Source organism: Protomyctophum parallelum (assembly GCF_964188405.1).
Source record: "Protomyctophum parallelum genome assembly, chromosome: 17".
NCBI classification, from domain to species: domain Eukaryota; kingdom Metazoa; phylum Chordata; class Actinopteri; order Myctophiformes; family Myctophidae; genus Protomyctophum; species Protomyctophum parallelum.
The window spans coordinates 7999121-8014088 of NC_139719.1; the positions used below are offsets into that span (position 1 = coordinate 7999121).

The 14968-nt window shown below is 42.6% G+C and overlaps 1 protein-coding gene across 1 annotated transcript; it reads right to left on the reverse strand.

Moving 5' to 3' along the window:
* Window positions 1-570: 570 nt before the first annotated feature.
* rfng (RFNG O-fucosylpeptide 3-beta-N-acetylglucosaminyltransferase) lies at window positions 571-14667 on the reverse strand. The gene is made up of 9 exons (XM_083788163.1): window positions 14240-14667; window positions 12259-12878; window positions 5758-5803; window positions 4711-4813; window positions 3453-3606; window positions 2717-2802; window positions 2354-2519; window positions 2083-2168; window positions 571-1759 (listed from the first exon to the last, which is right to left on the reverse strand). The coding sequence occupies exons 2-9, from the start codon at window positions 12778-12780 to the stop codon at window positions 1693-1695; spliced, it is 1230 nt and encodes a 409-aa protein (XP_083644289.1). The 5' UTR covers window positions 12781-12878; window positions 14240-14667; the 3' UTR covers window positions 571-1692.
* Between the last annotated feature and the right edge of the window lie 301 nt (window positions 14668-14968).

Sequence of the window (14968 nt, forward strand, 5' to 3'; positions counted from 1 at the left end):
TCAGCTTGTAGTTCTTATTAAAAATAAATCTATAGGGGGAGGGGAGGGGGGTGTCTGTGACCATAATTGTTAATTTGAGCGTCCTTGACATGAAGTCTGAGAACCACTGTCTTAAGTATATCAAATGATCTAACAAACCCAGCCATGGCCTTATTAATAGATGGTACTACACCCGACTGTGAACTATGTCAGCTCCTATTGTTCTGCCCTCTTGCTGAACCTCTCTTCATCATTCCCATTATAACCATCCAGGAGATAATTAACTTAACCCTCAGCAATACATCCACGCTCTCACTATGGCTATATACAAAGCACTCAGGGTTCACATCACCAACTTATCTGCTCCTCTAATAGCATTTAACTCGATTACACACCAAGTCAGGTATAGGTAACACATCTGATATGATTACATTCCAATTTAATACTAAGATGATGTGATTTAGTCTGTATTCAAGACTGTTAATAGGGTGCCAAGAAACATAGGGCATTATTTCAAAGAACCATGCAAAGCTAAAACATGCACTGTTATTTAAAAAAATAAAGATGAACAAATTCACCCCAATACAAGGCCTTTGCTAAAGCAGAAAAACACTTTTATTTTAATTTATCAAAATGGCAATACTTAACAGAAATGGGTACAAAAACATAGGAGGAAAGAAATAGTCAAGCCATGGCAAAAAGAAAATACATTTAGCTCTGTTTCATCCACTGACCTGCAGTGAGACATACACATATACTTTGGCTTTTAGTGCGTACACACACACACACACACACACACACACACACACACACACACACACACACACACACACACACACACACACACACACAGTAACAAGTTATACACAGAGCATAACATACAAGAATTGACAACTTCAACACAAGTAGTGCAAATAAAATAAAAAAGAGCAGCGGGGGACATAAAAAGAAAAGAAAAAAAAGATGCAATGATAAATAATGGCATTTGGGTGAGAATATGAAGCCGTCAGGAAAATAGAGTGTGAAATGAATGTGCACATGCATGCATACACATACTGTACACACTAGGTAGACATTTACATGAGAAAGCAAGTTAAAGAGGAGCGGCAGCCATTCTCACAGAAACACTGTAGGGTGTAGAGTTTAGTTTAGAGTATGTATTTTCTTACTGAAGGCAGGCACCAAAAAATAAATAATCTCAGCTCGGCTCCAAAAAAAATAAAATAAAAAAATAAGTACAGTACTTATCATTTATATGCCCCCCCCCCCCAACACACACACACACACACACACACTCCACTAAAACACTTTGGGATGGTAGAGCAGTCCAGAACAAAGGTTGGTGAATTATACTGCTATGGAAAATGAATCATACATTGGCAACTTTCCCAATGTTCACTGATGATGAGGAAACGGGGTTCTGGAAAAGCTTCTCTTCAGTTTCAACTTCGTGGTGGGTGTTTAGTCTGTTCAGGAATACTGCTAATAAACAAAGCTGAAAAGGCAATCAATCATCCAGTCACTTTGGTTGGGTGCTGCAACAGGCCCACAGGTACTTTGGCCTGGACAGAGCAGAGTGGTGTGCAAGATAAAGGTGTAGTAGTGTCTAGTGTGAACACTAGTGAAACTAGTGAAACACACTAGTGTGTGTTTCAGTGGCAAACACAAATGTAGTGACAACATAAATGTAGTGGGTTTCATTGCATTGGGTTTTTAGTGTGGCTTCATCCTGGAGCACCAGTCAGTATCTGGATACAGGAGGCAGTGGACCGTCTTAAACCTGGGGAGGAGGAGGTGGGGGGGGAGTTAATACATAAAAAATGTTACAAGTTTGGGAAAACTAAGTGCTTGCCAGAGTAATTAAGGGCAACATCACTGATTTCAAATCTGAATCATATCGTTCTTTTGTGACGGCATAACTAAATTTGACACTTGACACTTCCCAATGTGTTCTGTGTTTCCAGAACACTTGCAAAACACAATCTAGTCTACTTAAAATGACAAGTATTTTGTACATAGGCTGGTGGTGATGTCCTCCTCACGAAAGAATGATGGGAATAGGATGCGTGTGGGTCACTGTAAACGTCTTTCATTTGTGTTTACCTTGTGGGGTCCTCAGTCAGGGAGAAAGGTCCTCCAATGCTGACCACGTTCCTTCTGTTTTCAAAACCTCCGTAGCTCAGAGTCACCTGACACACACACGAACAAATGACATATAACATCAGTCATCTCCCATGATTTCTCTCGTAATGATCCCCACTTACACAAACCTAAATGCATACACACACACACACACACACACACACACACACACACACACACACACACACACACACACACACACACACACACACACACACACACACACACACACCTGCTCCAACACTGTGTCGATAGGTAGCTTCTGTAGGTTCTCTAGGTGAGAATGGAACAGGTGTGTGTGTGTAAGCATCACTTCGAGCAAAGCTTCAATAATATAACCAATAGTGCAGTCGTCAGGGAGCCGGATCTTCTCTGCCGTGCTAATGAAGTTTCCCAGACTGGAGGACAAAGAAACAGATGGCGTCATTTAAAATAGATCCACAATTGCAGTACAATTTCCTCAAATTTGTCCAAAGGCTTGACGATTCAATTGTGCTCTTTGACACATAATCAAATAATAATAACAAATAATTTTGTTACTTTTATGTAATAATTGTCATGGGCCAAACCAGGATAAGGACAAGCCACCACCTACCTGGCCCATGGGCTCATCTTCAGCGCCAAACCTCGGCTGATGCAGAACCCAGCACCACCTGTGGCAAACCAGAACTTCACCGAAACCTAATAAAAGATCGGGCCATGGGTAAGCACAAGAACAGCAGATTGGAGACAAACACTTTGAATAAACGGGGGACAAAGAGACTATGATTATGTGACTCATACAGGGATGAGGTGGAGAAATGTAGACAAGAATGAGGTATGAAGTAATTATGGAAGAGAAAATCAAACATTCTAATGAGTGGTATTTAAAACTTCCAACAAGAATGTTTGTCTTTGCTCCACATAAGTTCAAGTTTTGAGTCTGGTAAGTCTGTTTGGAAAACTCATAATTAATGTTAACCATCATTTTGTACTTTACTTCCTTATCTCACCCAAGGACTGTCTAAAAAGGACGAGACGCGAAGACAACATGGCGTCGTACGGGCGACGCCATGTTGCTCCATGGAAGGAAAGAAACATGCGCAATGGGCTTTATGCAGCCAACACTTCCTCGTTCAGCTTCCTTGGTCTCAACTGCGCATGTTTCTTTCCTTCCATGGAGCACCATGTGAGCAACATGGCGGCGCCCTTCCGGTCTTCGCATCGCGTCCTCTTTAGACAGTCCTTGATCTCACCATCATAATGTGGTCTAAAGTAAATCTGAATTGGAAAATAATAGTCAAATAATTATTTGATTGTGGAATTAATTTGCAGTGCCAAATGCAACGGACCGATCCATCACTCTTGACCCTCTCTGCAGCCTCTATTGGGTGGTCCAGACTGGGCCGGCCCAGGTAGACGTCCTGACTGTGATGGTAGGAGGACAGAAGCTGCAGCAGGCTGGGAAGGATCACATAATTGTCATCATCCACATGGCAAAACCACCTGCAGGAGAGAGACAGGTCAGAACCACAGTGGCCAGTCCCAATCTACTGGCATTTACCGGTCTGTTAACAAAATGGCTTAAGAGTGGATGGCAGGAGTTTAGTGAAACATAATGAAAGCAAAGCGGGAAAGATCATTAAGCTGCTGCAGGGATTAGGATGCATACATTATGCCTCCGCAAGACAGCACCTCACTGAGATGGCGCTTTTCATGTTTGAATACCAGTCCAATGTGAAATACACATTTGGAAAACAAGTTAATATTGACATACATGATGTTGCTTCCTTGATTCCTGTCACCAGGCAGTTGTGAAAGTAAACTATATCAACATAGCATTTAGGCTTTTCAAAACCACAGACACATGTCAAGTCCACTGCGTTTCTACAGTCTGGCTCCAAGAAAGTGCATACAAATACAAGCCCCATCTGCTGATTTTTGAACCAAATAAACACAGTGCCTACATAGAACGTGAATGTGAGATTTTCTGTTCTCTTTGCTCAGCACATATGGACTGAATGAAGTGTTTGTAATAAACCAAATGGTCTATAGAAACTATGAGAACACTTAAGTTCAAATTTTTGGCGTGTGCTTAACTGCTTATAGCATTAGCTAGAGGGACTTTTTTTTGGCGCACAAGAGGTTCGGGCCACTACAGGCAAACGCACACCTCGGAGGTTGCGGTTGTCTGATGGCCGGCCCACCAACCCATTAGGCAATGTTACTTTTAATATAGGATAGATACAGTGAGAGTGAATTGAATAATTGTGTCCAGTTTGTGGATCAGAGTGCAGAAGCAAAATATGAAGATTGTGAATGTTGTGATCTTGTAGATAGATGTAATAATGGAAATTAGAATCACCATTTGATTATCTTTTTTTCATTCTGAAAATGTGTGAAAAATGCCAGATGGCATTACCCAAAATAGACGTGCCAGGGTTAACCCATTTTAGGCGGGAACCCCTTTTGGTGTTAGCATTACGTTATGCTTTAGCTATTTAAAATTACTACTACTCGTAGCGCGCCACTCGGTGGCGCGCTACGAGCTAAAATTACTATTTGGTAGTAATTTTCTTAGACTACTACAGGGCGAGAGACAAGACTCACTTTTTCTGAGATTCAATGAACTTGTCGTACTCCACTGACATCTTACAGCAGAGAGCTTGTCGAGTGTGCGCTGCTGAACAGTTAGTGTTGATGATGTTGGCACCTGGGGATGAGAGAGGAAGTGACAAGATGCTAGTATATTCTGTATACTATTTTTGAATTACACAATGCAATAACTTAATTTATTTTACAGTCGGGGTTTAGTAGCCGTCACATAAATGTCATTCAGGTACCGTTTATTAAACTGGCACAGGTGGCAAATGGAACAATATACGCATTTCACCTCAATCATGTTTCATCAAAATAATGTCATAGACATACAGGTACCATTTGGTACATATCATGTGGTATTAGTACTACATTTCTATGAATCTAATTAATGTATATTTCAGATAAAATGTTTAAATGGTATGTCTCATGTATGGTTTCTATATAAGAGCCACTTCCATTTTATATTGTATTAAAAAAGTCACACCTGTGTGAAGTGAGGGGCGCTAATATATTAAAGTTAAAATTAGGTGATGTAATGGTGATGTAAAACAAACGGTGCCAACACAAACATTAAACACTAACAATAAAGAGACAATATGACGTAATGAGGCACATTATGATGTAAAATTTCGTTTCATTGTCAATGGCGTTTACAAAACAAACATTGAACTAAAGACAAACATTAAATCTGTGTATTGGATTTATGTCATATTTGGCGGACATTGACCTAATTTCTCCTTTCATTGTCAATGGCAAATATCGAGACGTGTGGGGACAAAAGCTGTATATAGGTTCTCAAAAATGAACAAGGCTTTGTTCTGAAATGCATGTTCTATCTGGTACCTGAAGGACATTTCTGAGTACTGTGACATTTAATTTACAGAGTACACCCTCCGAGTGTAAAATTACTTTACTAGACCGTGTACACAGTAAGACATCTGTTTGAGTAGCACTCACATCCTCTCAGGCTCTTTAAACCCTATAAACCTTGTTGACCAGGATGCCCCAAGGGGTCTATACTTAAAGCATTGTCGTGTACACTTGTCAGCATCTCACCAGTTCTCTGCAGATCCTTGTCCTCCCCGTCAGTGAAGATGAAGGTCTGAAACAGACAAGAACTCCCACTGTTAAACACTGCCCATCTGAGAACAAACTACCCCCCCCCCCACCCGCATCCAAGGGCACCATGAACCACTCCATTGTTTTCCCAGTGGGATGGTTGTGCAGAATATATGGACCAGGGTAAAGATGGAGGAGGGAGAGGAATAATAAACAAGCAATAGAAGACACAGACGGTGAGAATGAGAAAAGTGTGCTTGAACTGTTGTGATAAAAGGTTAGCCAATAGACTACAAACCATTAGTGGTGTACTCTGTACTGAGTGGACTTCTGACCTACTGTACTACACACAAACAGCGCTACTACTATCTTTAATTGAAATCTGAGGCTTTTTGTATACCATTTTAAATTGTTTTGGGAAACATTATGCTAATTAACACCAAAGTGACCTGAAAGATTGCTATTTGTTTCAAAAAGCTTTATACCAAGCTACCCTTGCCAACATGTATAACGCTGCAATGTGACATCTCTGTTTACACAATGCTGTACTCTCCAACTGCTCCAACTACATACTTTCCCCATTCTTGTCTGCCTCGCTCTCCCTAATTCCAGTGCCTTATCTGTGATATTTGATGTCCCATTCATCTCTAATTAAGTTATAACATAATTAGTGCAATAATCACCAAAGGGTATACTGGTGATTATTCATACAGTACTCTCACATACAGTATTATACTGGCGGCACCAAAGGGTGTGCCAGTATACTGTATGTGAGGGGAAGTGTGTGTGAGAGCATTGAGAGAGAATGTTTCGTCTACAGAACTATCTGTCTGTCCGCTGATTTACGAGGTGGTTGTTTGGTTTGATGCAACAGTCTTGGCCAGCAGACTCCGTTTAGCTCTCTCTCTTGGCTTAAGTTGGCTCTGGCTCCATTTCTTCCCAAACCTTGTCCAGCCAATATATACACACGCGCAGAGTGACAAACACCTCCCGGACATCCCAAACTAGTTTATCATTCCACTCTTCATCCATCTTGCCTTTCAAAACATGTCCATTTATGTCCACCTGTCACGGTGGGGAAACATCTCTATTCTCTGCTCATTTTCTTTTCCTGTGGCTGGTCTGGTGGTGGCACTGGTGGCATGCAGTGCACTCTTTCCTGTGCTCTCTTCCAGATGACACTAGTTATCTTTGCCAGGCTTGGAGCAGAACACCACAGGCAGGCATGTCAGGAGAAGTCAAGTGCACACTTTCCATCCATGCACTGCCTGCCAAGCTAAAGCTTGAAAATAGGACTGAAATATAATATAAGATCTACATCGCAGCACAACACAAAATAAATTCTTATTTTCGGTGTGTGACACTGAGAAGTCAAGTGCACACTTTCCATCCATGCACTGCCTGCCAAGCTAAAGCTTGAAAATAGGACTGAAATATAATATAAGATCTACATCGCAGCACAACACAAAATAAATTCTTATTTTCGGTGTGCGACACTGGGTCACAAGGTGAGACTTTCAGGCGAGTCAATTTGACTCGCCTGTGGGCTGTGGCAAGAGTTCAGATTTTCTGGTGTGTAGTTTTTTGGAGTGTTGATCACTGAATAAAAACGAGTCAACGACAAGCGAAATGGCTGCCAAGTGGGGTAAACCACAGCGCTAGTTTCCTACTAGTTGATTCCCGGTCAAAGTTCACCAAAGCTGAAGATTTCAGCTTGACTTCAACTGTATTGATGGCTGACGCAACACTTGGACTGTTGAATCCAAACACATTAAAGTCAGCCAAATATTATTATATGAATTTCATAAACCAAGCCACGAAATTGTCCAAATGTTGTTTCAGTTAATTCAAAACATTCCATCCACTTCAATTTAAGGTCTCAACTTCATTGTGAGTCGGTGACTCAGTGGTTCCTTTATGTTATTCCTCACAGAGTGCTCCTCCTAACATCAGAACGTGAGGTTAACACTAACCAGACAAGTCATACAGTACGAGGCAGACAGAGGGGTGCATCCCCAGACTCTTTAAAGTTTCACCAAGGTTAAATAAACCCAGCAGGAACACTTTAAACTTCACACACCATCAAATGAAGCATACGGCTAAAGGTCTCCTTTCACTTGACCTCGCTAGGACTCCTAAAAAAAGGTCTACTGTCTCCCTTAGAAAATACCCAGTTCCATCATGTGTGCAAATTGGACTATTCGTCAAACAAATAGTGGGACTAACGCATCTGATATCACAGACAAACCGCCTTTTTATGTTCCCTCATAAAAATGAGTGGCTAGACTTTATTGGTCTGGAAGTAAACACAACACCACCTAAAGCTATAAGCACTTGCCACCCATTTGGAGTAAAGTGGTCACTTCATGTACGCCCTTGACACAATGAGGTCCTTTATTAACCAGACCCTTCTCAAAAACCAGTGCGAGACAGGTTACGTAAACACAAATTGAGCTGGTTCGAGTTCTCCTGAAGTTGCTCTATCCTGTGACATTTACAGGCTAAACTAGGGCGGTGTGTCTCTTTACTCCAGTTAAATCTCCTTCCTGAACACTGGGACTCTTTGTCTGATGATGCAGAACCTACCGCTAATGGTGTTTATGGCTCCCCAAACAAATGATTTCGTTACAAACATAGCCACTCAAAAAAAACTAAAAAGGTATTTGGGATTTTTTTGTTTTGTTTTTTACTTGGGCCTTTGACTTGAATTTTACTCTTGTGAGCAGTGTGTAGGTGTCAAGTTTGTTGACGGCCAAGAAAAACAGGCCACATCATTCTGCCTGGCTAAATGTCATGGAAAGTATAGAGGTCGGAGCCGTGTGATAATAGTGAGGTAACACAAGCTTAAATTAGCCTGGCCATAGACAGACATTGCAGACTCAATACAAACATTGTAAACAACATGGCTCATAGCGTAGCTTTAAAAACGCAGAGTAGTTGGCGAGTAGGTCTTGTTTGGCTGTCCTGACTCTGCCCTCCCTGAAAGAGACGGTAGACCAGTGAGCCAGGGGTAGAGTGGCTGGATAGTAACCGCAAGGTTGCCAGTTCGAACCCTGAACCCCTAATTGCTCCTGATGTATCATGTGCTGGTTGGTGCCTTGCATGGTTTCCGCCGCCATCGGTGTATAAATGGGTGTGTGTGAATGGGTGAATTGATGCACAATCTGTAAAGCGCCTTGGATAAAGGTGCTATATAAATGCACCATTTATTTCACCAGTACCACCCCGTACAAATCCCACTACTCTCCTCTGTCCCCTTGTCTCATCTTTACTCCCCCCTTTACTAGATGAGGCGGCCCTATCTATCATAAACCACCACACACCCAACATTCAGCTCAACTTTCTATTCACATGGTGTCCAGCCACCCCGTTGCCACCCAGCTTTTTCAATGCAAAGTGTGAATATGGTTTATACCCCAACTTTTTTAGTTGTGGTCAGAGGCTAGTTGCGCGCACACACACACACACACACACACACACACACACACACACACACACACACACACACACACACACACACACACACACACACACACACACACACACAGTGGAGAGGGGTGGGCTGGGGGGGGGGGGGGGCAGAGATTCCTGCAAGTGAAAGAACAAACAGTGCACCACATGTGTGTCCCAGACTTGGGTCGCTGTGGAACGTCATGGCTCATGGTCCTCTGACTGGTAGAACTGTGCACTACAGCGTAACCGCACACACATGAACCACGTTCAACCTGGCCTCGCTATTTTGGGCAACATTTTCAAAAGATATATATGAAATGAGCACAATTGTCAAAATCGGATCTATAAGCTCACAATGTGTTGTGAGCTTGGAGATTGCTGGCTATTTACGTTGTGTCCTACGGTAAGTAAATGATATAGAACTTAAGTGGTTAACCCCACACAGTTTCTCCGCCTGTTGTGTCCCCGGGCCATGCCTTTCCATCGCACGTACGCATGCACGCACACAACTGAGGGGTGGAGAGAAAAGATGTATTCTTGAATAACAGTTTTGATGGCTCTCATTGAGGACATCCTAACCACATTATCAGCAGAGGAATCTCCATATGGGGATCAGGGGGGGGGGGGGGCACACCCAAAGATGACACAAAGCACCCAAAGACACCAAGTAAAAACACGGCTGTATAAAATTAAGCCAATACATGAATACAAAGCTAGTGGAAGTTAAATGTTAGAATCTACTGATTGATAGCTAGAGAGCATTGTTGTTAAGTAACATGGGTCTCCCCATGTCTTTAGCTCTTTAGTACAATTGGTATCTCAACCTGAAAATGTATTTGTTAACTAAAGAGCTGGAGAGATGGGGAGACCACTGTTACGGAACAAACTATAAAGAATATAAAGCTATTTAACACTCATTTTAACAAAATATATCACGTGCACCCATTGACTGCCATAGGCCCATGTACAGTATACGACTATACGTCATTTCAATCCAACGCACACACCGTCATTGACACATGTGTACGTCATGTGGTACCATAGAGGGCACTCTTCCACAACCTGTGAGTGATCCTAGGACTTCCGAAGAAGACACCCGGAAATATCGTGATCTAAAGAAAATCCAAGCTGGTTTAGTCTAATATTATTAGGATTCAACAGCCAATAACTAAAGAACGGAACATCGCGGTGACACACTTTTTTCTTTTGAGATATTTGGTGCACTGCAAACTGTTCTAGAGAAACTCCAGCCAGTTCATACATCACTGCATGACACAGGTCGGCTGCTTTTTCAGTTGTTGAATGAGGGTCATGCGATAAATTAAGTCGTAATCTATTTTCACACTCATCACAGGAGCCAATACATGGTTGGAGGAATGTGCTGTTTAGATAAACTTTGGCTGCGTTACTTAAAGATGTGGTCTGAATGTTTTGTCCTGCTGACAGCTGACAGCATGGAACCGACAGACGTAATGTTTCCAATAGCATACCGCAAACCCAAAATTTGACCAAAAAAGACCCAAGATTGCTGAATGGTATTGCAGTGCACGCCACTGCACGGCTCCATTGAGGTCAAAATGCGACTTCTGTGTAATATGTAACAACAGTATAGCCTTTGTAGTGTCCTAGCTATATCTACACAGTTTTGTTTGAGGGCCCGACCTTTCTGGTACTGCAAAACACAATATGAATGTTCTATAATTAAATGCATGTTGCTAACATTGAATGCATCCACGTGTCATTAATGCATGTCACTAACTAAACAAATTCTTGAGACTTAATTCTTCTCTGGACTTTTTGTGCTTTCTCTTTTCGCAGGCACTCATGGATCATGATTGCAGACCCCCAGCTGGGGATCAAGGTTTTCCATGTAATGCAGCGGCGTACTGTTATTCTACAGCCCAAGGATCGTGATTATGGATCTCCGGCTGCAGATCGAGGCCTTCCATGGAATATGACTGCGGGCATTATTAACAGTTTGACTGTTTTTTACGATTAACCCGCATTTTAATCAACCCCCCTTCACTGCCGAGATTGTTGTATTACCTTTAGAGCACACGCTGAATTATTTGGGCTTTTAATCCGCGAAAATCGAGCGAAAATAGCTCCCCCCGTTTGTTATGAACGATCGAACCACCCGCCATCTTGCTACACCGAGAAGAGGCAGCACAGGACCCGCCTCCATGAGGCGTTGAACCCAATGCGTTTGCATTGGCCTCAATTTCCCAGAAGCCCTAGCAGCTCACAGCATGTGACGATTTCCGGTTCATTGTCAACACGAAATGCACCTCCTCTCTTCCTAAGCGGCGAAAAAGAATTTTCTTTTTTTTGTTTACATTACGGCGGATTAAACACATAAAACAAAAGTCGCGTAAGTCTTTTATGGCAGCGACATTAACCTGGAGTAATCCATTCCCGGCACGGAAACTGTTAATACAGGTGTTATTATAGTTACTGGTATTGTTGTCAATATAGTTGTTGTTGCTGTTATTATCCCATATTGTTGTTTATCTTGTGTCTCCCCCCCCCACACTTCCTTCAGTCTTTTCCAATGACACAGTCATGGTGGCATTTGGCATTTTTCCGGGAACCAAACATAACAAAAATACATTGTGAATTAGCCACTTTTTAAAAGTGAAAACAGATTTTAGATCGGCTATTGTCACCATTTCTTACTTGTTTTTTATTTTATGGATTTATTTTCCTGAAATTTTATTTTTGGAAAACCTTTTCAAATTATGATAACTTGATTACTTCCTGCTAAAGGGGAGTTTTTCCTTGATACTAATGCTTGCTCAAGGGGGAAACATTGGGCTCTATATGTAAAGTGTCTTGAGAGAAACTGTTGTGATTTGGCACTATATAAAATGCAACTGAATTGAATTGTTTTGGACCCTAGAGGCAATTTACAGCAGGACTTCTAATTATACTGTACTACTAATCAATTTATCATTGTTCAGTACAATAAAGGGACTGGTTGTGGAGATCTAAGGCTGCATGCATCCCCGTATCCCTTAGTGTTAAATCGTTGTCTCATCTCCAAACCTGTTCTTTGGCTTGGGACACCCAGGTCTGAAACAGCAGCTCCAGCCTGGACTTGTGATACTTCTTGGTCGTTTTCACAGCAATGAAAATGTCTTTCAGCTCCAATGGGTCCCTTGATCTGGACCCTACAGGTCCACCACCTTTTCCTCCAGGGAGATGCACTTGATCTGGGCGTCTATGGGACTCTGCACCTCTCCCAGGACCCAATCTGTGGGTATCATCTCTGTTTATGCCACGGCCCCGGTCACCAGAACTTCTCCCCCGTCCCAATGAACTCCCATTCAGCTCTGTGTCCAATGCCGATTCCCCATCCTGGGCTGTGACCGTCAAACCTCCAGGGTTGCCCTGGGTGTTGGCCGAGCCCTTGCCCACCCGACCAGGCCCGGCATGGGGCCGGGGCTGGGGCGGATCCCCCTGGCGTGTTGGAGGCTGGAGGGCAGGGATGAGGAGCAGCAGGAGGCCACAGAATGCAAGAGAGAACAGGAAGCAGTGCTTGCTGATACCCACTGAAGCTACGCGCATCCTGAATGGCCAATAGATGGGCTGGCGGCGATCAGCCGCCAGCACTGGCTTCACTCCCCGTGCCCCTGTATCCCATCCTCATGACATCATTTGGAAACCTATGGAACACAAATGGATACAAGAAGAGCATAGTAAATAAGGATGTGAATTCTTCAAATTCACAGTTCAGTATAAGACCTCGATTTTTGAGTTCAAACCTTCACTATCACTTACACCAGTTTTATTTTTTTAAACGGCCTCAGAACCAATTGAGGACTCCGTTATTTCACCCGCCGCCGCCCCCAGTTGGTCACACCTATATTTGTAAACCCTTTACTGGTTGTATTTTAGGTCCATTTTGAATAGACTTGGAGTGAAAATGTTTATATCATCTTTTCTATCAAGATGGAACCACGATTTAGGATTGCGGTTTCCGTTTCAGATCCTTTACACCCCTATTAGATTGTTGTCAGGTCCTGTGGTGTCCCAGTGATCCTAATGGGGAAGGACAGACAAGAAGAAATGGGTGTCCTTGTTTTACTAACCCTAATAGATTGCCAAAAATGTGTGACGCGCGCACACACACACACACACACACACACACACACACACACACACACACACACACACACACACACTCTCTAATTATTTAAAGATTGAGAGCAAGGGCTGGGTGAAGACACTGGGGAGCTATTATATCTGTTATTTCTGAGCTGTCACAACCGTTATATTACTCAGTAATTTAACAATCCATTGCCTGTGCATCTGTTAGTGATTGGGATTTTTAACCCCCACATAGTCGCCCTCTTTACTTACAAACCAGAGATGGTCACAGTAAGATCCATCTTTAAGTAAAGGCAGAGGCTGAGAGCACAGTGCACACTTGTTGTAACTTAAATCAACTAAACACTTGCTTTTGCTTGGCTTAGTGCGTGAATTAAGATTTATTTTCAAATGGCACCAATTTGCCGGTGTTATTACATGTGATCGTTTCCAATTTCCACCCAGGTCAGTTCCCTGAATAGTTGTTAATCTCGGATTGCTCATCGATCGAACATGCCAGCGCACTGAGCGCAGCAAACTGTAATGCATGAGTAAAGCCAAGAATACAATGTAATAGTCAACTCTGCAGAGTTAAAGCTATAATAACGTAAACGTAAAACAGTTGAATGCTACATGGCTTATGGTTATGGCTATAATAAAGTATAGAATGAAGACAACTGACAGACAGGAATTGAGGCATATTTAAATGTCACACTCAGTCATACAGCGTGCATTGCAGTCCAGTGCATGGCCGCCTGCACAGAGTAGCATATTGCTCAACCAGTTTGTGGCCGTTGTGAACTTTTTGATCACTTTTCGAAATGTGACGCCATGCAGAATTGTGCAATCTCTCGGTTTTATTTGCAGACAACGTTGCAGTGCAATGCATGTGACGTTACCTCACAAATGGCCACATTTAGCAATTTAACTGACCTACCGTGAAATGTGCTGGAGCACGAATCTGTTGTCTTTTCCCGACCATCCTCCCGTTGATTCCGTCGATCGATATTAAATTATTATAGCAACGACGACGACTGTAAATTGGTGAAAGAATCACGTCGATCGGATGTAACGTTAATGAAGAGAAAGACAGACGTGATCTATCGTTCTGTTTTTGTTCGTGACTTTTTTTGATACAGCGCCTAAACTTTGATGAGTGCTGCTGCTGCGCACAGCTCAGCACCTCTTCGTTTCGCCCTTCGGATTCTCAATACCGATGATTCATCAACTAATAGATGATATAGCAAATTCACTGCCAAGTGTCAGGAGGGCGTCCTCACGTAACAACAGTCCCATCAGCCCATTCAACGAAGCTGACACTGTACCTCCTCGCTAGCTCTAGAATCTAGATCATTGTTTGTCCCTCAAAATCGACCACATAACTCTGAGTTTTAGCGCCGTCTGGCGGCGGTGACATGTAATGCAGCCATGCATGGGCACTCTTCTTCTTCATTACTTTATGCCCATGTTCTACCAACACTAGCAGCATTTTAGCGCCGCCAGCTGTTCTACACATTTGATTTCTCAGATACTTTAGTAATTCTTCTTTACAAAGAATAAGTCATATTTTGTAAAACAATGACAGATTGTCCTCGAGTTTCATATACATCTGAACTGGTTCTGGTTCTGGTTCTGTCTACAGACAGGTGCATCAGCATGCATGCAG

Bases quoted from the DNA above. Each gene is read 5' to 3' on its own strand.
- rfng (XM_083788163.1), bottom strand. From the start codon at position 12,780: ATGCGCGTAGCTTCAGTGGGTATCAGCAAGCACTGCTTCCTGTTCTCT. The intron at 2,803-3,452 runs GTCCGTTGCATT...ATCTTTTATTAG, and splicing joins GGGTCAAGAGTGATGGATCG to GTTTCGGTGAAGTTCTGGTT. The intron at 2,169-2,353 runs GTGTGTGTGTGT...TGTGTGTGTCAG, and splicing joins TCGACACAGTGTTGGAGCAG to GTGACTCTGAGCTACGGAGG.